The following is a 22,546-nucleotide window of genomic DNA, read 5'->3' as shown; positions in this document are numbered from 1 at the left end:
CTCGCTTTTGTTCAAACCCTTCCGAGACGTCTTTCCCCTTTGTGCCTTTTATTCTGTTCGCAGCAGTGCTGTAAGCCCTGCAGCGAAACAGGTGCACGGCATGGGGTCTACAAAAGACAATGCGGACAGGATCCATCATTTTTATTTACACACGTCTTTGCGATCGCCAGTAGACGCAGGTGTCAGGATAAAAACCGCAGTGTCTTGCTCGGGGGCTGCGTTGTAAGCCCTTTGATGCAGGGCACAACAACACACCGCGGAACGAGATGCTTCATGGTCGGCCCCACCACTTGTGGTACGTCGTGGAAGGTGGGGACGGGAGGGCAGGGTCTCGCTTTCCTAGCAAGATTGATGAAAACTCCCTGAGCCTCAGGGGGAACAGACCATTGAAACCACTACCCATTTACAATCCTCTCCTAGAGTCGGGGATATCATAGCGGCGTGTTGCGGCCGCCGGTGCCGTTTCGTCGGCCATCTGCTGACAGTTGCTGGGGACTAGACTTGAGTGGCCGTCCTCTGCTGTCCGAGGCAGCTGCGAAGGAAATGAGCATGGAATTAGACTACACCCTATAACAGACAGATGCTGTCTGTCAGATGAATATTCAGTGTTAATGTCTTTGAGCACATGTGAGAGTTCCAACCAAGTTCGTGAAAACACATGAGGACATATATTAAGGTGCTTACAAATGCCACTTGTACATGAAGAAACAAATGAAATGAACAACGGCACACATCCCAGAGCATGAATTCCTTGTAAAGAAGCCAGGTGGCATGGGTGTCTTCTAATAGGACAACTGCAAATTAAAACTGCACAGTTCGTAACCACTGTAAAAATAGTTACTTGGCAAGAAACTTCAAACAAACCCAAGACTATCAAGTAAAGTTGTGCTAGGCATTGCATCTAATGCCACAGGAAAACTGTTTGCCCCCCCTTTCTCCCCTTTTGTTGCAGGAGCTGCTGCTGCCATTTGTACCCAAGCCGAAGATGAGGACACCTGAGGTAGCAGATGGCCATTCATTTGCATACGCCTGATCCTGACAGCTGACAAAAACATGGAGCAATGTCATATTATTGAAAATCTTCCCTTTTCAGTGAACTGAACAACAAAATTTGGCAAAAAGAGGATGTTTACAGAGTTTTAGAAAATGACAACTGTAATTTGCTCACTTGTTCCAAATTACTGCTTTTTTTTTTTTCGAACTGCTACAGAAAACAGGGTCGAAAATAAAATGTCTGGGTCTATTTGAGGGAAATTTCAATTATGGCATGGAGCGTCATTGAGAACCAGCATTCACATTAGAACACGAGGGCACAACAAAAAAGTGGAGAATATTTTCTTTTTTGTTGAGGTGTATCCAGACAAGAGGGCAGCAGACCTGTTCTGGATTGCAGACCAGTCATCAGACGATTCCTATTTTTGATCTGTAATGTCTGTGTCAGATATGTGAGGCAGAGCAGCCAAAAATGCCAGAAAATTCTCCATGCGTGGTGGACCTTTGGCCACCATATCTGTAGCATAGCAAAAGGCCAGGCATATGCCTAATAATGTTACACTAATCAGTAAAAATGGTGCACGAACTCATTGCACGTGTTTTCACAAAAAGTGTTTGTATCCAAGTGACCAGTCTCCGGCCCAGCCCAGTATGCAGTCCCGTCATCTGGGCACACCTTTGCCAGGCATGAAATGAAGCAAGATTAACAGGATGAGATAAAAACCCAATCCCCTGGATAAAAAAGAGTTGCATATACTGTTAAGATGTGAGCAAGCAGGAGTAGAGACAGCAGAAGGAGGCACCTACGACAGTGACGGAGTGGGATGCAAGAGAGGAAAGGAGGCTGGGGATGTCTACACCTCGGACGAACTGAAAGGGCAAAAAGCAAGAGGGGCACGGGAAGAAAGAGGAACCAAGCAAGAGAAAGAACAGGAAAACTGTAAATGCACTGCTCACCCAAAAGCCTTTTCAAAGGAAAACAAAGAAGTGACAGAAGAAAGGTCTTTAAAGAAAAAAATGAAGATAAGAAGGCATAGGCAGTTTCACAGTTTGTTTGAGTGGTTTATGTGGTTTAATGTCCCAAAGTGACTTGGGCTATGAGAGACGCCATAGTGGAAGACTTCGAAAATTGCAACCACCCGTGGTTCACACTTTGTGAAGACTGATACAGGTTAAGCGGTGAAATCATGCAACAAGGTGGTGCTGAGCTGCAAAGGCACACATCAGTGAATCTAACCACGAGTTTAATTGCCCCAGTTGCTTTGCATGCACTTATTCTCTTCCCATAAAAGAATGGTCCCACAAGATGAATTTTATTGGCATCCCCTTTGAAACGGGGCAGCGGTAAGCTCCACCTTGCCTAATAAACCAAATTGAACGATTGAATAATTTCACACATTTTGAAACACTCGGTTCTCTTCTGGTTCCTCGCCACTGTTAGCTATTTTCTCGTTATGTTTCAAAAAATATATTTATTTCTAAGACAGTTTGTTAAGTGTTTACACTCTTCCTTTACACCACTAGGGGCCAAATTACGCTCTGATCACATAACAAAAATGGTCACAAACTCGTCAATTAGCCCCCACTCCTATTGGTCAACAGGTCCAACGGTAGAATCGAACAATAGGAGCGCAGCTAGTTGATCAGTTCGTGACAGGTTAGTGACAGCTTTTGTGATGCGGTGGGAGCGTAATTCGGCCCCAGTGTTCTAGTCTTCTCTTGTTTAAGGTCTCTCGGTGAACAATACGAATAGGTTAGAAGTGGGAGAAAGAGGGCATGTACACCCAGCGTCCCCACTCACAGGAGCTGAGAGAGGCCTGGCTGGTGCGGCCTGGTCGTGGCACGAATGGCGGCGGCATGGGCGGCCCCATGTCGAAGAAGTGTGGGCTGCCTCCTGTCGCGCGCATGTGCTTGAGCATCTCGGGGGGTGGCGGTGGAGGCATTGGCGGAAACGGCGGGAACGGAGGCGGCATCATGTCCAGTGGGGGCAGCGGAGGCGGCGGACCGTCCAGCAGCGGAGCCCCGTCCTTGGAGAGGAGCGGAGGTCGCGGCGCGAACATGTCGCCTGCCGCCGGCATGGGCGGCGGCTGCTGCAACTCCCGCTCTAGCAGGGTCAACCTGCACAGAGGTGTCATGTAACAATAGGCATACATGACTGGTTCCTCTCTCACTCAACAGCCAAAACCTAGTCAAATAGTGTCCCTTGGTACATTTAGTGAACCACATTGTTCTGTGCTATGGTTCTGAAAGGAAGCCAGAGTTCAGACATGATGGGACTTTAGTAACCGTCAAGCGCACATACTAAGCCTCGCTAAGCTAAAGCTTAGTGACGGCAAACGAGCATGCTATCCTAGTTCCCAGAGCAATTGACACTTTGTGCAAACAACATGGATACGCTATCGGGGAAGTCTGTGGACCACACAAACTGCAACCAAAGCGCATAACTTTCGTATCGGCCAGTAGTCTCGGACCATGCTTGTCGATGTGAAGGTTGGACTTCAGTTCTTTCGTTTGTGTTAGAGAAATAAGGTGATAATTCATTTACATTGTGCTTCTAGTCCAAAGTCACCAGACGTGCAGTCCAGAGACTTTTGTCCCCGATAGTATGTGCTGTGGGTACCATGTCCTTCAGCGGCCTATAGCCTTCAAGGCAATCTATGCTTATGTTGCTTCAGGCTGCTGAAAGTTATTTCCCCCAAGTGAGCATACCAAGGTGGAGGGCACACCACAGTGAAGGGCACACCATGGTGAAGGGCACACCATGGTGGAGGGCACACCATGGTGGAGGGCGCACCACAGTGAAGGGCACACCAAGGTGGAAGGAACAGCACGTTGGAGGTCCCACCGAGGTGAAGCAGTCACAATTTGACTTCCCAAATTTGTGCAACTTACTATTTGCGATTACAAAAAATAGAGGAGAGGTGGGAATTTCTCCCCTACTACACATGAAACAGCAATTACCAGCGCTTTTATTCCGCAACAGTGAGACCGAGTTTCTTTGTCCCTTGCATCCACAATGCACAGAAACTTGAGCTAAGCTGATCGATGGTTAACGTGTCACTTGCCTTTGGCGCAGGGCTGTCCTGTCCCGGTTAGCCTCGTCCAACTTGCGCTCGGCAGCCCTCGCAGCCAGCTGCCAAAGTGGGAGCGAGGAGGTGCATCAGAGACTAGCCTTCACACTAATAGGCAAAAGCTTCACTAGCGAGCTCCTTTACTGAGCTTCGCCAGTAGGCCTCTCATGCACAGTTCACCATGCAGCCTCTTTACTCACCCAGTTCTCGTGAGCACGCTTTTCCTGGTCGGCCACCTAGTACAGAGAGAAGAGCACGGCTTCAATGATAGTTGCCACGGCGACCATGGCCTAGTTTTAACATACAGCCCCCCCCCCCCCCCCCCCCTCCCCATGCCTAGAAACCAAGCTACTTCTCAAGTTGTGTATTTCGAGCCGTCTGAAATCATCACGTTGAGTTCGCATCGAAGGAGTGGTGGGAAGCTAACACAGTCCGAAAAATTACCTGCCAGCAACATGTTCATTGACATGCACAGTGAACACTAATCAGTTCATTAAACATGCTACGCACTAATTTGCATCTGCACTGTGTCACTAACTAGCTCATTCAGATTTGTAAATATCTAGAAGGGCACCTTTCCCAAATCAAAAGACTGGGCAAACAGAAGCAATAGCAGTATAGTTAAACAGCATACTGATGAGAAAAACACCTAGGCATTCTGCAAACTGGCTGACAGCAGTTCAAAGTGAACTTCACCAAGCCGACCATGCATGATTCAATGTAAGCAACAGGATATCGAGTATAGGAAACACTGTACAACAGAACACTGGAATATTCGTGAGCACATCCCACCTCCCTGCTCACCTGGTTTTTGTAGTTGCGCTCGGAAAGCTCCATTTCCTGTCGTAGCGACAACAGCTGAGTCCTGTTGGACAAATGCACAGCATTTGCATTTCACTCCCTGACCACACTAGAACACTGAAGTGGGGACAGGGATCATGGAATATTTTTCTTTACCTTTAGACTAAATGCAATGAAAATGCAGTCTTAATCAGTTTTTCATGCTGATTTCAAATGTGTAATCACTTTTCTGATATGTGAAGTAAAAACAATTAGTTTTCAAAATATTTGACATTTTCACATCTTCGTACACAGAAATAGTAGAGAAGAAACCGTTCATCAAGCAACTATTATTAGCTTGTGGCTAAATAGTAAACAGTATGATGAATACAACATACAAACTACTTTTTGATTAAGGATATTTGTCATATTATAGCTTGCTGAATTTTCATACAGAAAAAAGTGATTTACGAGCCATGTAAATTAGAGGTAGGTAAATACTACAACAATTAAGAGAAACCCCAAACAGTAGGCACCTGCCACACGCATCTACAAGCACCCCAAAATGCGTTGTGTAATACCGACTCACTTGTATGACTGGCACTGCTGCTCGAGCAATGCGAGCTGCTGAGTAGCTGTGCTAGCCTGTGTCTCGCGCTGCCGTCGCTCCACCTCCTGGAATCCCACCTCCCTGCAAGGCCCAGTCGCCAACAACATAGACATCAGGAACAGAAAGGAAAAAATTAGCTGTGGTTTAGCTTGTAGTTAAACCTGAAGTTGCGCGAAAACAATCTGCATGGCTATGCTTAGCAGTGGTTTAGCTTGTAGTTGAACCTGAAGTTGCGCGAAAACAATCTGCATGGCTATGCTTAGGTTGGGCTTCAAAGTAAAAGCACGGCTTTTGTACACAGTAGTTTACTCTATGGTTTCAGCTTTATTTATGCCATGGGGGAATCACTTCACGTATGAGCACCCCTTGCCTCTCATCGTTGACCATTCTCATTCAGGTGTAGAAGACTTCTAGTGGTATGAAATCGTCTCTACGTCGAAATCCGGAGCACACAGCCATTACAGCGTTCGAACGAACCTTCTGTTCTAGCAACTCGCTGTTGTCATTTGCCTCTACCAACTACCGAGTTATCTGCCTTCTTCGCCTTACTCAGTGCCACGCCGACGGCATAAAAACCTACCGAAGTGTGGCTTTCGCTACAAAAACTCTATACTCCACATTGCATTCGGCTAGCAAAGCTATTGCACCACCTCATACTGGCCAGTAATTTTGAGCCCATAGAGTACTTTACCCTTAGTGCACAGTAGGGGGCTTTAAGTTTACATGAATAATAGGAAGAAGTGACTAAATGTCAAATTACACATAGTGACAAAGCAAAACAATTACAGGTTGCCATTAGTTTCACTCAAGAGCTTAATGATGAAAGCCTTTCCTCCTCCTTTTCTTTTACCTCTCCTCTCCTACTTTTACATTGTGTGTTTGTGCATTTGTTATAATTTCAGTTCTTTCTTTCTTTCCTTCCGTTGGTTTCGTTGCCGGCGACATCGGCATTTCAGAACTCCTCTTCTCGACAAGCGAGACTGAACTGACTTACACGTGGCCGTAAGGGGCTTTGTTATACGGACTAGGCCTAACTAGCCAAACGGAGAAGTTATGTTGACACCGGAACCTACTGTGACGTCTGGTGGACACATCTCATGAAATCTCGCAAACACATCTCGTGAACACGAGATTTTCACCATCATTCATTGCCACACAACATATTTATAAGTTTCAAGTAACAATGTCCAAGTCGAACACGGACATTACAAATTTGTCTAGAACGAACTATTCCTCCTTTCACAAGCAATAGAGATTATTCCTTTTTTTACAAAATGTGGACGGCCATGAACTGGATATATCCAACTTGCCAGTGTGTGGCAGTGCCTACTTGGATGGCAGGCAGGCAGCAGGTTTCACCACGCTGCACACGTGGATGGTGGTGGTGTGACAAGCATTCATTCTTTTATCTCGCGCTACTGTTGTTATCTCACCTTTGCCAACAACACCACTAAAGATATAGCTGCGTGCTAGCCCCGAGCGGTCAGCCCGCATTCCCACCTCTCGCGCCCATCAACTGGGTGCTGGGTGTGGAAACCAATTAAACTGGGCCCGTTTTTTTGCACTCTGTGGAATCAAGATGAGAACCTTGAAAATGACGCTACAACTCTGGAAATGAATTCTCCTCTAGCGAACATTTCTCAATCTGTTGTCGCTCGCCTGACTAAAGTGCACTATATTTAGCGTATTTTTGATGAAATTTTACGATAAAAATGTCAGCCATATAGAACCATTTTCAATCTTTGCCTGTTCGCTATATGAGGAATGAACCAGTATCTTGACCACATACACAGACCATATGAATCCCAAACAACAAGACTAAAAGCCGGTTATGTATCCACGCTGGTGGGCGATGCACAGAAACAAGACAGCAGTATTTAAACGTAAAGCCTGGAAGGTTCTGCTCTGTCTCTGTAGCGTGCAGCAAGAAAGGCTGCTAATGTTCCATCTCTGTAAGGGCCTGTATTCAAGCATGGGCACTCTCTTGCTTTCCTACGTTTTGCGCCATGCCCATCAGCACATTCGCAACCAAGCTCGACACACGCGGCATCATACTTCTGCAGCTGCAGTTCACGGTCCTTGAAGTAGTTGGAGAGCACGTCGAGCTTGGTCTGGGCTTCCGTGCTCCGTCGCTCGGCCTCTGCCCTCGCCGCGGCATTCTTCTCCAGCTCCTTCTCCAGGGACTCTGCACGCTCTGCAGGCATAACAGGATGAGGAGCATGTGAAATGGTCAAGACACAAAACTCGCCCTCCTCAGTGACTATCATCATCATCAGCCGGACAATGCCCACCGCAGGGAAAAGGCCTCTCCCATACTCCTCCAATTAACCCAGTCCTGTGCTAGCTGCCTTCACCAGACCTCAGCTAACTTTTTAACCACATCCACCCAGCTGATTTTCTGCCGCCCCTGTTATGCTTTCCTTCCCTTGGTATCCAATTTGTCACCCCTAGCAACCATCACTTATGATCTCTTCCCACTACATGCCCTGCCTTATCCTTGATTTTCACTAGAATGTCGTTAACTCGAGTTATTTCTCTGACCAACTCTGCATACTCCCTGTCCCTTAATGTTACGTCTACCACTTTCCATTCCACAGCTCTCTGCTATGGAACTAAGTTTCGCATTACCACGGCCGTGCTTATGCAACACTCCGGGAAAGCGGCTCACAGTAACGAATGTGCCGCTAGCTGTACTGAACAGTGCCGCCCCCTCTGGGCCCGAGGCCCAAATGCACAGGCCGTTTCAAACCCCAGTGCAAAGAGGGCGCCACAATCCACAAGGCACCAAATTGCACTATCACTAGCTTGCGTAGCTGCACCTCTCCTTCAAGCTCACACACCTGGCAGCCCCATGCTATACATACCTTGCTGGGTGCGCAGCTGTTCTTGCAGCCCCTCCAGCTCAGCCTGCAGTTGCTGCCGTTGCTCCTCCACCAGATCCCGTTCACGCCGTGCCTGCATGCAGGAGACACCACAGAGCGGTTATGAGGAGCACATGGAAACACTTGATGGAGCTACAGGGTCCCCACCTACCTACTCCCTTCAGCAGTGGTTTAAACCCTGCAGCACTCGCAATCTTTACTGACGTATGGCCGTGATTTCCAGGTGTCACTTGACAACTAGCACCTGCTTGAAGCATACTTGCGATTTTTCGTGCACAACGCCATCACCAACAAAGTCGGCGGCAGGTTTTCTGAACAACGGGGATTTTAACACCGTGGCGTTCAAAATGCCTGAACTCTAGTAGACTTGCAGTGCCGCGAGCCTTTTCATTTTCATGACCAGAAAAACAAAGGTAACAGGTAGGGGTGTGCAAATTACTCGAAATTTCAAATACGAATCGAACGTGTTTGTTATATTCGATTCGTATTCGAAAAACTGATATTCGGAATTTTTGAAGAAAAAAAAGGGGAAAAAAAATGTTCTTACTTCAGTTTTATCTCCAATGCAGACATCTGTTGTGCAGGTGCTCAATGATACAAAATTACTGAGATGCAAACGGTTTATGGCAGTTTTTTCAGACCTATATTCAATAATGCGAGCATTCAGTTAACTTGTACATTTTTTCTAGTCCCTTGAAGGCCTAATTAACGAGAGTTTATTGTATCCGGCAGTGATACGATAACTCCACCCGGTTTCATACAGGTGCTTCCTGTACAAAAAAAAAACAGTAGGTGGAATCCTGTACAAAATTTATACAGAATATTTCAGTAGGATATACACTAAGCAGCTACAGTTTTATTCGCAAATACCATGCCACTTCTGAAATGAACAAGATGAACTCTGTTAATTTTTAAATTTCCTCTTCTTTTTTTGCTGATGAGATACTCGATACTTGAAGGTAACTTTTTCCCATATTCGTATTTGATTTGTATTCGAAAACTTCCAACATTCGCACAGCCCTAATAAAAAGCAATGCTGAGTTTTAAAGCAAGCAGAATTGCCGAGGTGAAGCGCAACTGATGGTAAGTTGACGGCACAGCCGGCCGTCGCAGAGCATCATCGTCGGGGGTGATGTCCTCCACTTCCATTATTTTTACGACTGCATACAGTATGAGAAAACAAACTCTAGAGCTCTCGTGGATAGACAAGTACACGGCAAAACACTAACTCACAGCAGCAGCTGCCACATACGCTATTTTCTACAACTGTAGACCACACTTTTTTAGACTACAAGCTGTTATACTATGCGCTCCCTAAAGGATTCAAAGCAAAGATCATCAACATCCGGTTACATGACGGCCACATGTCATCACGCAACCTACAATACACACCTGGACGGCATCAAGCAGCTCCTGCAGCCGGGCCTTTCTTGCCTCTTCCTCATCAGCCTGATTCTCGGCCTCTCCGTCACCCTGTGCCACTGCTCCGTGTGTCTGAAGCACCTCCAGTTGTGCCAGGGATGACTCGAGCACCTGCGTGCACCATTAATCCGATGGACCCTGAAGACAGCTCCGTCCAATCCAAGGTAAAAGATTCTGCCGCCATTTCTGGCTATCTTGACTCGCAGCAAAAAATGCCTCCATTGCTGAGAATGCTCAGCTTAAAAATGAAAGCTGTTTCTTTACCCACCACATTGTTCAAGGTCACGATGTCAGTGATGAAAGGGACACTGCAGTCACCCTTTATTCGTGAATAACAGTGTGCTTTAGACTTACAAATCTGTGGCACAAAAAAAAGGGCAGCATCGATGTCATCGTAGTTCATGAGCAACAACTGCCAACGAAGACAATACTTGCACTTAGTTTTTCTTTTATAAATGATACAGTCTCTACTGAGAACTGGAGGTGGGCTCCTTTTTTTATTGCAGTGCCGTACCCTACTCATACAAGACAACTTTTAACATGACAGCATTACAGGCTGTGTTCACCGAAAATCTGGCGTCGGCGGCCATCGTCAGCGTTGGCATTGTTAACGAAAAATCGTGAGCACGGCGCTGAAGGCGGTAACTGGAGCTGGCATGGCCGAGCACTAATGGGATGTAAGGGTTGCTTGACATGACATTTGGCAGAAGCTGCCAACTCAGGCCTCTCCTTTTTCTTTCACTTGAAAGAGTGATATCAGAACCAGCCTGCCATTCCAGCGTAGCTGTAAGCCACGCAGGCACGTTCACACGGCTTGGTTAAAGCGGAGCTTTATATGCGGGCTGGTAGCTTATGCTATCTCGTCATGCCCTTAAAGGCGGTGCTTAAGTATTCCCCTACATTTTTTTATTGGTTTGGTTTGTGGTTTGCGGGGTTTAACGTCCCAAAGCGACTCAGGCTATGAGAGACGCCGTAGTGAAGGACTCCGGAAATTTAGACTACCTCGGGTTCTTTAACGTGCACTGACATCGCACAGCACACGGGCGCCTTGCTTTTCGCCTCCACCGAAAAGCGGCCGCCGAGGCCGGGATTCGATCCCGCATCCATGGGAACAGTAGTCAAGCGCCGTAACCACTGCGCCACCCCAGCGGGGGCATTTTTTAATTATTTGTGCTCGGCATCTAGCCTTAAAAGCAGACTCTGTCAGAACAAAGCGGACGACAATTAGAGGAGTGGAGGATTTATCCCACCTGGATGCGGTCGTTCTTCAGCTTCAGCTGTTCAGCCATGTCGGCAGCCTCCTGATTGCTGACGCTCACCTCCTCGCAGAGGGCCTCTTGCCTGCCAAAGGGGACAAGAAATGGCCAGAACTGAGTGACGTGTCCTTCACATCTTGTTGCACAGAATGCCAGCAAGGCCCAATACAAGAGGCGTAAAATCAGACTGAAACAAACCAATATGCACCTGACAATTTTATGAACACCTGACCTGTGCAGACAGATCCTAGGGCCATCGCCATAGGTTTCCTTTCACAGATCTTAGGCCAACCATGAAATCTGCAAGTGACTCATGCTTGAAAGAGTGTATTGTTGTGCCATCTGCTCAAAGCTTAAGAAAGGCTGTTTGAAGCTCTTTCAAAGCTTCATGGTACTGCTAACCAGAGCTCACTGAACATACCACTAGTGATGTGCCCCGTGAGACCAATGTGTTAGAAGTGCAGTGGTCTGACTGGGACGAAGTTCAGAAATTAGCCGACTGCTTCGACATCCGCATGAAGTACTTCACTTCCATTCAAAACTTCACTGGCAACAGCTGAGGCTGGTGTTGTGCCACCTAACACCGGTGTGCCACCTAACACCAGTGTACCACCTGACATCAGTGTGCCACCTGACACCAGTGTGCCACCTGACACCGGTATGCCACCTGATACCGGGTGGTACTTCCATCAGCTAGTTCGTGAAAAGTAGCTGCTGTACATGCCTGAATTTCAAAATTACGTTTTCCTAATAAGGCAGGACCAGCAATCTCAGAAGCTAGCTAGCGAGACTCTAGAACGCACTTGCGCTTGAGCGCCTCGAGCTCGCTCCAGAGCCTGTCACTGGTGTCTGTGGCGTCACAGAGGCTCCGCTGGAGGGACTGCTCCTGGGCCTGGCTCTCGGTGGCCTGCTCCCGCCAGAGATCACGCTCGGCACACACCTCCTGCAGTTGCTGCTCTAGGACAGCCACCGCCTCAGCCCTCTGGCGACACTCGGTCTCCTGCTCTAACAGCTGCGTAAGGAATCAGAGGGGAAGCTCCAATTTACCAGTGCTCAACTGCAGAAGACCGAAGCGATACCCTTATGGTAGAGCATTCGCCTCGCATTCGGAAGGAACCAGGTTTGATCCCCAGTGCCGCCGGTTTTCCAATGGGTACAAGGTTTCCCCCGGCCTGGTGCTCGGCTTTTCTGGGGTGAAATGCTTGGGAAAAAGGTCATCAACCAAAAAAAGAAGGGGCCACATACGGGCTTCTGCCGCATGAGGCAGACTTATGATTGTCCGACAGTGGAACAAACCACTAACCCATCAGTGCAACTTTTTGGTCAATGACCCGAACTTCTTGGTCCATGAATAAGGCCGTGAAAACTGGTGGGTACCCGGCGGCCCCAGGGATCGAGCCTGGTACCTTCTGAATGCGAGGCAGACGCTCTACCATAAGGCCACCGCTTCGGTTTAACTAAGCCGACAAACTGTTCACAGGTTTAGAAGGCTATGTTACAGGTTTTAGTGGCTTCACTCTGATGTTAAACATTTGCCCTTGCAACTCTGAAAGACTTGGGAATGAACATGCACCCGTCAGAAAAGCTTTGCTTTTATATTCCCTCTCCGTAACCTGTGCTATGGCACTCCCAAATGATTTCATATTTGAAGAGAAAGAGAGAGAGAGACGGTGTCTACTCACTGCCTTCTGTGCCATGGCTAGTGCCACTTGGCCAGCCTCTAGCTGCTGGCTCTGCTCAGAGAGACGGCTGCGCAGCTGCCGCACCAACTCGCCCTGGCTCTGAAAGTCAGGCAAAGGAAATGGTTTATGTTTAGACGTTTAACGTCCTAAAGCAACTCGGGCTATAAAAGAAACCGCAGTGGAGGGCTCTGGAAATTGACTCCCTGGGTAATGTGCACTGACATCGCACAGCACACGGGCACCTAGCTTTTTGCCTCCATTGAAAAGCGGCCGCTGAGGCCGGGATTCGATCTCGCATCCTTGGGCACAGTAGTCGAGCACCGTAACCACTGCGCCACCCCAGCGGGGCTGCTCGTGACTATTACATTATCTTTTTATGGCTCTTCGCATATGCCTGTCTGGCCACGCCTGCTATATGTCTTTGTCAAAAGTACACGGCCCGAGAGGCTCACTTCTAAGCACTGTAACGTGGCTGCTGGCAGCAATAATGGAATATGAATGTAAGCTCGAGGAGAATGAGGGCGAGATTTGTCATCTACGATATTTCAAATGCTAGCATTGCCTTATGAGCCTCGTTACTGGGCTTAGAACAAAAATCCTTGGGCCGTATACTTTTAACAAAGACTGTACATATATATATATATATATATATATATATATATATATACATATTACTATTACAGTTACATAGCTAACTCAATCAGCTATGGAAAGAAAAATGGTAAACGCAACTTTAACAGGGTTATGTGAATGCTTAGGCTGGAAACAGGATTAACTGCAGGGATATGAGAGAGAACATTGTCTCGTAGTCAGTGCAGTCAACCGGGATGATAATGGCTCATGTTGTCAAAAAGTTCCATTTCGGCAGGCCTTGAAGGCCTCCTCGCCCATTACGACACATAACAACGAAAACAAACTAAGGCTAAGAATGAGTGCACGTTCGCGATGCAAAGAAATGCAATGGTAGCCAGCACAACAGTGCCTGTTCTTGACCAACCGAGGATCTAACTCACCTGAACTTCCTCACGGAGCGCGTCCAACTCGTGCTCCTGCTGGGACAGGGTGCGGCCTCCACGGTCCGCCTGCGCTTTAGCTTGTGCCAGCTGCTCCGACAGCACCTGGCGCTCCGTCCTCAGCGTGAAGAGGCGCTGCTCCTGTTCGGAGAGGCTGCCTGCAATTTTTGAACCCCCAAATTTAAAGAAAAAGTTTCCCCATCCCCGAATTCAAACTTGTGACACCAAGACAAGGACTACGCAGTCAGACGCTTTACTACAAGGCCAAACAGGCACTTTTGCAGGGCTCGGTTACAGCAGGGCTTTACATCAACATTCAGCGGCCTTTCACGTTAACGTTTTACGCTAACGAGTGAGTCTGAGGTAACAGAGGAACAAATTAAGGGATCAACGATTAACAATTACGAGCAATAAATTGCATATACGTAAACGAGCATCCGCAAGGAGGGCTGAAGACGGCAGCCTTTAATGCTGTCGATCTATAACTTTAAAGACAGGGCTTAAATGTCTTTCCCAATTTTTTTTACAAATCGTTACGGAAAAAAGAAAAAAAAAATCTGTTGAATAAATAGTTATTGTCTCTGGGCCCTACGAGTTGGTTTGAAGCCTTCAATGCGGTCTCCCACACAACTAGGGACTAGACACACAAAAATGGAGCAAATGCTATTTGTTGCTGGATGATGATGTACCATTTTTTTCAAATTTTAGCAGCTCTAACAAAAATCCTGGCTTTGGTTTCTGAATGTCGGTATGTTAACTGGCATAACGTGGGCACAGTGATGTCTTTGATCCTTCATACGTGGCATTAAAGGGTCAACTTGCCCTTAGTGTCCCCTTCAGTGTAGCAATTTGCAACTTTATAATTAGTAGAACCAACCAACAGTAAAGTCACTCGGACAAGCTGAATCCTTTACTATATCATTTGTTGGTGACGACATGCTCTGAAGATGCTCTCCATTATTTAAATGGCTGTTTAATAAGCACATCTTGTTGGCTAATGAAAGAAGTAGTCAGAAATACATTCCATCCTTCTCTTATCATCTCTTTATATGAATTCATTTTTTGCAGTTATCGGATTTTATGCTATCAGATTTTCAATTTCATTTACACTTTTCTACTACTGCTTTATCGTGAAAACAACATGCCTACAAATACAACAGGAGTTTAATTCCATGTGAAAACAAAAGCTTTTCATGAACATTACACTGTCTTCCGCTGTCTCTGTGTCATTTACGAGGCAATAGCTGAGAAATGCAAGGGACACAGTAAAGCGTGGCAAAAGCGTCATTTTAGCATTATTTTTTTCTCTAATAACTTGTCTCGTGATCCTAGGTTGCATGCATGCTGCGATGTCATTTCATGACAAGTACTACCTTGCCTCGGCTAGGAGCACTTTACTATATCCGGGTTTTATTAAAGATGCCTTTACAAAAAAATATTTACAGTTATCTATGGAAGAAGAACTGGGACTGCTGTTATCATCATCATCATCAGCCTGATTATACCCACTGCAGGGCGAAGGCCTCTCCCATATTTCTCCACTTAACCCGGTTCTGTGCTAGCTGCATCCACTTGACCCCTGCGTACTTCTTAATCTCATCCGCCCACCTAACTTTCTGCCGCCCCCTGCTACGCTTTCCTTCCCTTGGAATCCAGTTTGTTACCCTCAGCGACCATCGGTTATCCTCTCTTCGCACTACATGTCCTGCCCATGTCCATTTCTTCTTCTTAATTTCCACTAGAATGTCGGTAACTTGAGTTATTTCTCTGACCCACTCTGCACGCTTCCTATCTCTTAATGTTACCCCTACCATTTTTCGTTCCATAGCCCTCTGGGTTGTCCTCAACTTAAGTAGAACTCTCTTGGTTAGCCTCCACGTTTCAGCCCCATAGGTGAGTACAGGCAAGATGCAACTGTTGTATACTTTCCTCTTGAGCGATACCGGTAAGCTGCTAGTCATAATCTGCGAGTGCTTGCCAAATGCGCTCCATCCCAATCTTATTCTTCTTCTTGTTTCCTTTTCATGGTCCGGATCTGCGGTTACTACCTTTCCTAAGTAGACATATTCGCCTACTACTTCCAGTATTTCGCTACCTAATGTAAACTGCTGTTCCTTCCCGAGGCTGTTGAACATTACCTTAGTCTTCTGCATATTGATTTTCAAGCCTACCTTTCTACTTTTTCTGTCTAGGTCATCAATCATTATTTGCAGTTCATCCCCCGAGTTGCTTGCTTTGCTTTGCTTATAATAAAGTTTACTATAGAGGGGTTCTTGCACTTTGCTGGGCTATTGGACGATGCATTTTTTCTTTCATAAAAAGCAGTACAGCGAGCTTAAAGCTATAGAAGAAACTTGATTTGGTACAGCCCGATCTGATGCCGTGGCTTTATAGCCCTCCTCAACCCGTCTCGAAGGAGAAAAGCAAAACATATTTCTATATGAAACCGTTGAAGGCCCCGATGTACAAAAAATTCTGCAGCGGCATTGCAAGCGAAAAATTCCGAACGTGGCTCTGACTCTGGGCACTGGTGGGTTGGTAGGCTGTGTGAAGTTACGAGAGCACATAACATGGCAAGAGCTGCCAACACGGGTAGTTCCTTTGAGGTGATGTGAACCAAACCCAACAGGACGCTAGGATGCCAAGTCAGGATTCTTTAATGTTAAGTGGCTAAGCCACACAAGCCTGTTCATATGGCTTGGTCACCACGGCTTAACATCAGTGTTGGGTGGTCTTTTGCATAATGTGTTAGCTTACGAGTGTGTCCTAATGAGATGCAAAAGATAATAGAGGCACAGATTAAAGGACCAGTGATTAAGAGAGTAGGAAAGTGGAGCCAAAGCTGCCCCATCTTACCCTTAAAATTAAAGCTTAAGTGTTCCCTCTTTCTTTTTTTCAGTATTTCCAGCACGCATCTGAAACGCCATTCTCTATGATGTCCAAACAATGCAGCACTCCCCATTGACCTGAGCATAGAAAATTTCCTTGCAATAGAAGAAAAGCAAGCTTCCTTGCACAAAGACTGACTGCACGGTTCGTTCCAAATGCATCTCACTCAAGGCTATGTCAGCACCATATTCAGTGTGTCACAGGTGACTGCTTACCTGCAAGTGATGACGCTTTTCGACGTTCCTGCGAAGAAAGGTATGAATAGAGTAAGTAAAATAATGCTAATAAGGGTAACGTCAACACTGTACCGGGAAGAATATTCACGCTTTTCAAAATCTCCACACTTCAATCTTCACATACACATCCCACACTAATCTTTATGGATGAAGTTCAAGATAGTATGCTACACATATTAGTGCACCACCATCCCAGTAGAATAAAGGCCGCTAAATGAAGTTCGTAAGCCTTTTTGAATCTGATGGTTTTTCGTAATAAAACAACCACTGAGCACGCAACCGTTTTTAAGCGGAGATTCACCCCACAGTACAGCCGAGCATTCTTCCCATATAGAGATGAATAGAGAATATTAACCACTGGTTATGCACTTGCATGAGATGATGTCACAGCAGCATTGTGAGACACCAAAGGACAAATTACATATCTGCAGGTCCTGTGGGCCCATAGTAATGCGGAAGTACACAAAGCTTCAAACTAGAGGGCCGCTGCTCAAAAACATGCCTCCTTTATATTATACAGCTCTTTTATGAGCTGCCAGACAGAACCGCAGAACTGAGCTGCTAGATCGTGAACTCACGATTTTGACACTGAACATCAATCACTTCACGACTGTTCACCTGCCGAATGTGTTGCATGAAAGGCCCACCCTTATCTACGTCCACCCCACACTATTCCTCTGTGATCAGGAGCCAGTCCATTGGCCCATTTTTCATGCCACTTGAGCAAAAAAAAAGAAAAAGATTGCAAGATAATAAATTTAGGTGCAAATCTTTTGCTGCCTATAACACGCATGTAAATGCTCTAACAGTGCTCAGTTAGCAAAGTAATTACACCCCTGTTTAAACTGTGTCCTTCTATGCAAGGTAAGTCTTTTCGTGCCAGGAACCAGCTAGTTCAACATTTTTTGTTATCTTCTGAAAGCTTGTATAAAGCATTGCAGCTCACCACCCAGTAGGCATTCAGAATGATGACCAGGCTGACAGACAACAGGAAACAGCTCGTCAGCAGCAAGGGAAGAGAGGGAGGCAACAGGGGCCAATCAAGGGCCGCCCGCAGAGGCTCAGGGACCTACAACGATGCAAAAGTGTGACCAAAAGGCACAGGCCAGACTGCAGCGGATATAATGCAGCAAAACATCAATGCTGAAAAAGTCGCCATTTTGCCCTTCTTAACTTCGCACACCAACTCAGAGATAAGGCACAGACTGCTTCGGGCAAGAAAAATGGCAACATAAAAGTGCTCACTCCTAATACGTGAGAACTCACAGTGCCACTATTTATGCACACCAATTAAAGCCCACATAATTTAATCATCAGCCTAACTTAACTCACTGCAGGTCAAAGGGTTCTCTCATATTCCTCTAACTAACCTGGTCCTGTGCTGGCTGCATCCACTTGACCCCTGCAAACTTCTTAACCTCATCCGCCCACTTGACTTTCTGCTACCCTCTGCTAAGCTTTCCTTCCCTTGGTACCCAATTTGTCACCCTTAGTGACCGTCGGTTATTCTCTCTTCCCAATACATTCCCTGCCCATGCCCATTTCTTCTTGATTTCCAATTGAATGTCATTGACTCGAGTTATTTCTCTGACCCACTCTGCAAGCTTCCTATCTCTTAACGTTACACCTACCATTTTGTGTTGCATAGCTCTCTGCATTGTCCTTAAATTGAGTAGAACCCTTTTTGTTAGCCTCCACGTTTCAGCCCTATAGGTGAGCACCGGTAAGATGTAAGTGTTAAATGCTTTCCTCTTGAGCGATACTAATAAGCTGCAATAATTTACTGCACAATTATGAATGAGCCTGCATATAATTTAGCAGTCTCATTTAGGTTTTCTTTTTCAGGTTGCCTTCATCGACAATAACAATGCCATAATAATCTTTTCCACAAGGGCTTCAGATCTATGGGGAGTCTCACAAAGAGCAAAAACGATTATGGGCCTTACCAGGGCAAGGATTTGCCAGATGTACTCCTGAGCCATGCCCCAGTCCAGAGCGGCCCCAGGTGGCTGTTCACTTGACCCCTTCTCCTCTGCTCCCTCTCCCTCCTTGGCTGGCACAGGAGGAGGCACAGCCAGGCCATCTGCTGGTAGTGAAGAGGGAGACACCAGTGCCTCAGCTGTGGGCACTGCAGACACGCTTTCCGCTGGTGGGACGCCAGGTGGCTCCATCCCCACACTAGACTCCAACTGAGCCACAGGCGCCGAGGGTGCTGGGAAGGCTGTGCTGTCCAGTAGGGACTCCTCGAATCCCATAAGCAGTGATGATGAGGAAAGGGCTTCTTCGGTGAAAGCAACACCGGCATGATGTGGTTCCAGCAACGGTGTGGCCAAGACAGACTGCAACGGTTCTGCAAGAGGACGCTCATCTAAGCCTACTTCTGAATGGAGTGATGCTGCTGGTTCGGCAGGGAAGTGTTCCGATGGAGATAATGAAAGCGATGGCGCAAGAGCTTCGGAAGGGGACGGCTTGACTGGCTGTTGCTCCATCAACGGCACGTACAACTGTGATACTTCAGGTTCAGTAATAGAGCTTGAAATAGTTGCTGCTTCGGCAGACTGGGGAGCTGAGGTGGCCGAAGTGGAAAAGTCTTGCGATTCAGAGGGCAACAGTGTCAACGACAGGTCAAAAGTGGACGACGAACGATCCGAAAGGTTCTCTTCCACTAAAGTCGTAGTTACATCTGACACAGCCAGTTTATCCGCAGAACTTTCACCGGGCCCTATTTCCAATGAGGCCGATTCCATCGCATCAGACATCTCTGACTGCACCGATGAAGAGGTACTCTGTGCAAGAGTCACTGGCTCAGACTGCTGTTGTTGTCCTATTTCCAATGAGGCCGATTTCGTCGCACCAGACATCTCTACCTGCACCGATGAAAAGGTAATCTGAGCAAGAGTCACTGGCTCGGACTGTTGTTGTTCGGGTGATGGTGCAATCAAGCTTGATACTGCCAGGGATTCATCAACGACGTCTGTAGTGGAACTGGAACCTGTCTCCAAACTCGATGAAGCTGTTGTTGCCAACGTAGAAGCATCCTCAGTTGGCTGTGAAGAAAGTTCCTGCAACGATGCAGGCAGGCTGGACTGTTCAGTTTCAAGCACAGGCACAGTCAACAAGGACGCTACCACAGGTTCCTCGACAGTACTTGCACTGGGAGTTGTTTCCTGAGACGGTAAAGCCTGATCAGCTGAGGTAGATGACTGTTCGGATAACGTCGTTGGTGCCAAGGACTCTGCAATGCTAAGTGGCTCAGGGTGCTGCTTTTCCAATGATGGTGTAGGCACAGTGGAAGAAACTGTGCTATCCACAGTGCTTGCACTGAGACCTGGTTCTGAAGGTACGGAAGCTGGAATGTCTCCAGAAGGCAGTGTGCCGTTTGCCAGTGAATGGCTTGCCTCTTCTGTTGACTCCTCCTCCACATCCTCATCATCACTTTCCCCTGGAATAGGCTTCGCATATGTTTCTTCAACAACCTGGTCTTCTTCTCCTTCAACTTCCACAGTTGCATCAGGTGATTCATCGCTTAAGTCCTCTGTTACCTCTGAGGACGCACTGCTCAGTGGCTCTTCCTTGGTGGCAGTCTTTCCCTCCTCATGCCTTGTATCGACTTGCGTGGCATTCGCACGCGGCACAGTAGCATGAGAAGCTACATGTTCTTGTAGGGTCATGTTTGCCTGCACATCCATTGGCAAGTCAACCTTTATGTCCGTCGTAAACGATGAAGACCAGGCAGGAAACGATGGTGTTGGAAGACTGTCAACGCTGCTCTCCAACTGTGTCGCAGCCTCGGTCTCGGCAAGCACATCACTAGCATCCACATCATCACAAGCGTCGCCACTCATGACTGTGCCGAGTATCATGCAACTCTTCTCGACCGCGGGGCTCAAAGTTGCTTCAGTCGCCACGGGCTCTTGAGGTACTTCTGTGGCTGCAAGCAAGAGCACGCTCAGCACGAGTTAGTGAGCAAAGGTGCCTAGTCCAGCTACACGCATGAGACAAGATTAAAACTATGATTTTTTACTATGATTTTATGATTGGTTGTTAATATTTTTTTGTTGCTTATATTATTTTCCGGCTCCAAGCGAAGAGCACTATAACCATTACTCCACCGCAGTGAGGTGTGTCACATAGCAATACGAGTTTGAGACCCCTGATGTATAGCATAAATCACGCACTTATCATCCTCTACAGGAACAAATTTAGTATCAAAATATGCAGCCAATCCCATGAGCTTTAGCACTGACAATATCTGTTAGTACAGTTATTATATATATATAGGTTGATCGATAAAGCCTACAAAACAAATTTACTAAATGCTACAAACAAGTCTACGTTAAGCATTATTATGTGAGTAGTAACTTTCAAAATGTAAGCCATAAGAATTACTATAGCAGAAAATATTACCTTGAGTGGTGTCCGTTGAAGCTGTCTGCGATGAAGGCCCAGAAGAAACCTATTATTAATTGAAAGGGTGGTTAGTGAGCAGCTTGAAGCCTCCAGTTGTTATTAACAGACATATAGTTAGCTTACCTCGACTTCAATAAGGTCTTCTTTGCGCACAAACAACTTTTCAACCTTGATAAGTTGAACTGGCGCATAGCCGCGTTTCTCTCCCACCTAAGAAATTAAAGCAGTGTGAAAGGTGATAATACTTGCACGCTTGAATTGCATATACAGGAGAGAAAGACAACTACCTGAACATGAAAAACGTCATTTTTCTCTGTCCGGCCAAACACAGTGACCTTTTCACTTTTGCCAAAACTGATGAACCCTTCAACGATGGGTGAGTAGGGCTGTAGTGTGATTCCTTCTCCTAGTTTCCCTGGAACAAAAAAAAAAATCTGAATCGTCCCAAAGAACATGAACTATAGCACTATTCACTCGATCAATGGGACCAATTAAACAGGAGTAGGGGCACGCACGTATCCCCGAAATATATAAATGTAGAAGCATGTTCTGCGCCGTCGCGACTGCTAATGCGCTGAAGCAAGTAAACACTAGCAGAAACGGCTAGTTTGTGCTAGTGCCCAGACTTCATTAGGGGCTTACTTCATTATGCTTTTGAGCGTCCCCAATGTGCAACAACCGTGGAGGCGTAACACTTTTGACCGTCGCGGCTACAAGACCGACAGCGAATCATGACTGACACAACTAGATAGATGCAATTATATTTCAACTTACAATCGAAAGACGTAAAAGCTGCACACAGATCTGCCGATAAGCCGCGGTCCAAGCCCACATGATAAGCTGTTTCGAAACGATGTCAACGAGGTTGGAAATCGATTGAGGCCCATGACCACACGTTTCATGAGATAGAAGATCGACTACTAGACGAACCGAACACTTTAGTACCAAATTCAGCATACAAAGAAGAGTACAATATGCTTTCGAGTGAGACGGTGTGACACAACAGCAGTCAGCACATCAGAAACCATCATGTACAAAACACAACTCGCATTGCAGGGCACTTGCTTACCGTGGCAGTCTTTGTCAGCACACAAGATGCGTTTCGGAGGACTTGAAGCTTCAACGAAAAGTGTTTGACATAGAAATGCTAATAAAAGCACGGCGCAAGGAAAACCGCTAGCGAGCGCCATGCTCCACGGTGTAGTACACGTCAGGAGCAGAGGCTAGCAGAGGCAGCGCCGTCAACAGGCACAGCAACGGTCAGACCCGACAGCACGCTGTGGTAATAAAACGAGATCGACG

The 22,546-nt window shown here is 46.6% G+C and overlaps 1 protein-coding gene across 1 annotated transcript; it reads right to left on the bottom strand.

Moving 5' to 3' along the window:
- Positions 1-126: 126 nt before the first annotated feature.
- LOC146173400 (uncharacterized) lies at positions 127-22,447 on the bottom strand. Its single transcript, XM_084583299.1, has 20 exons — positions 22,314-22,447; positions 21,532-21,659; positions 21,368-21,454; positions 21,242-21,290; positions 18,781-20,765; positions 17,781-17,903; positions 16,814-16,841; positions 13,710-13,867; positions 12,697-12,795; positions 11,818-12,026; positions 11,009-11,099; positions 9,729-9,869; positions 8,319-8,409; positions 7,510-7,648; positions 5,434-5,535; positions 4,869-4,929; positions 4,265-4,300; positions 4,059-4,126; positions 2,795-3,111; positions 127-532 (listed from the first exon to the last, which is right to left on the bottom strand). The coding sequence occupies exons 1-20, from the start codon at positions 22,432-22,434 to the stop codon at positions 432-434; spliced, it is 4,134 nt and encodes a 1,377-aa protein (XP_084439425.1). The 5' UTR covers positions 22,435-22,447; the 3' UTR covers positions 127-431.
- Positions 22,448-22,546: the final 99 nt, after the last annotated feature.

This window comes from Amblyomma maculatum, chromosome 11, assembly GCF_055883805.1.
Source record: "Amblyomma maculatum isolate TAMU_Amacu chromosome 11, ASM5588380v1, whole genome shotgun sequence".
NCBI lineage: Eukaryota > Metazoa > Arthropoda > Arachnida > Ixodida > Ixodidae > Amblyomma > Amblyomma maculatum.
Note: the sequence above shows the minus strand (reverse complement) of the source record. Positions and strands in the feature narration are given on the sequence as shown.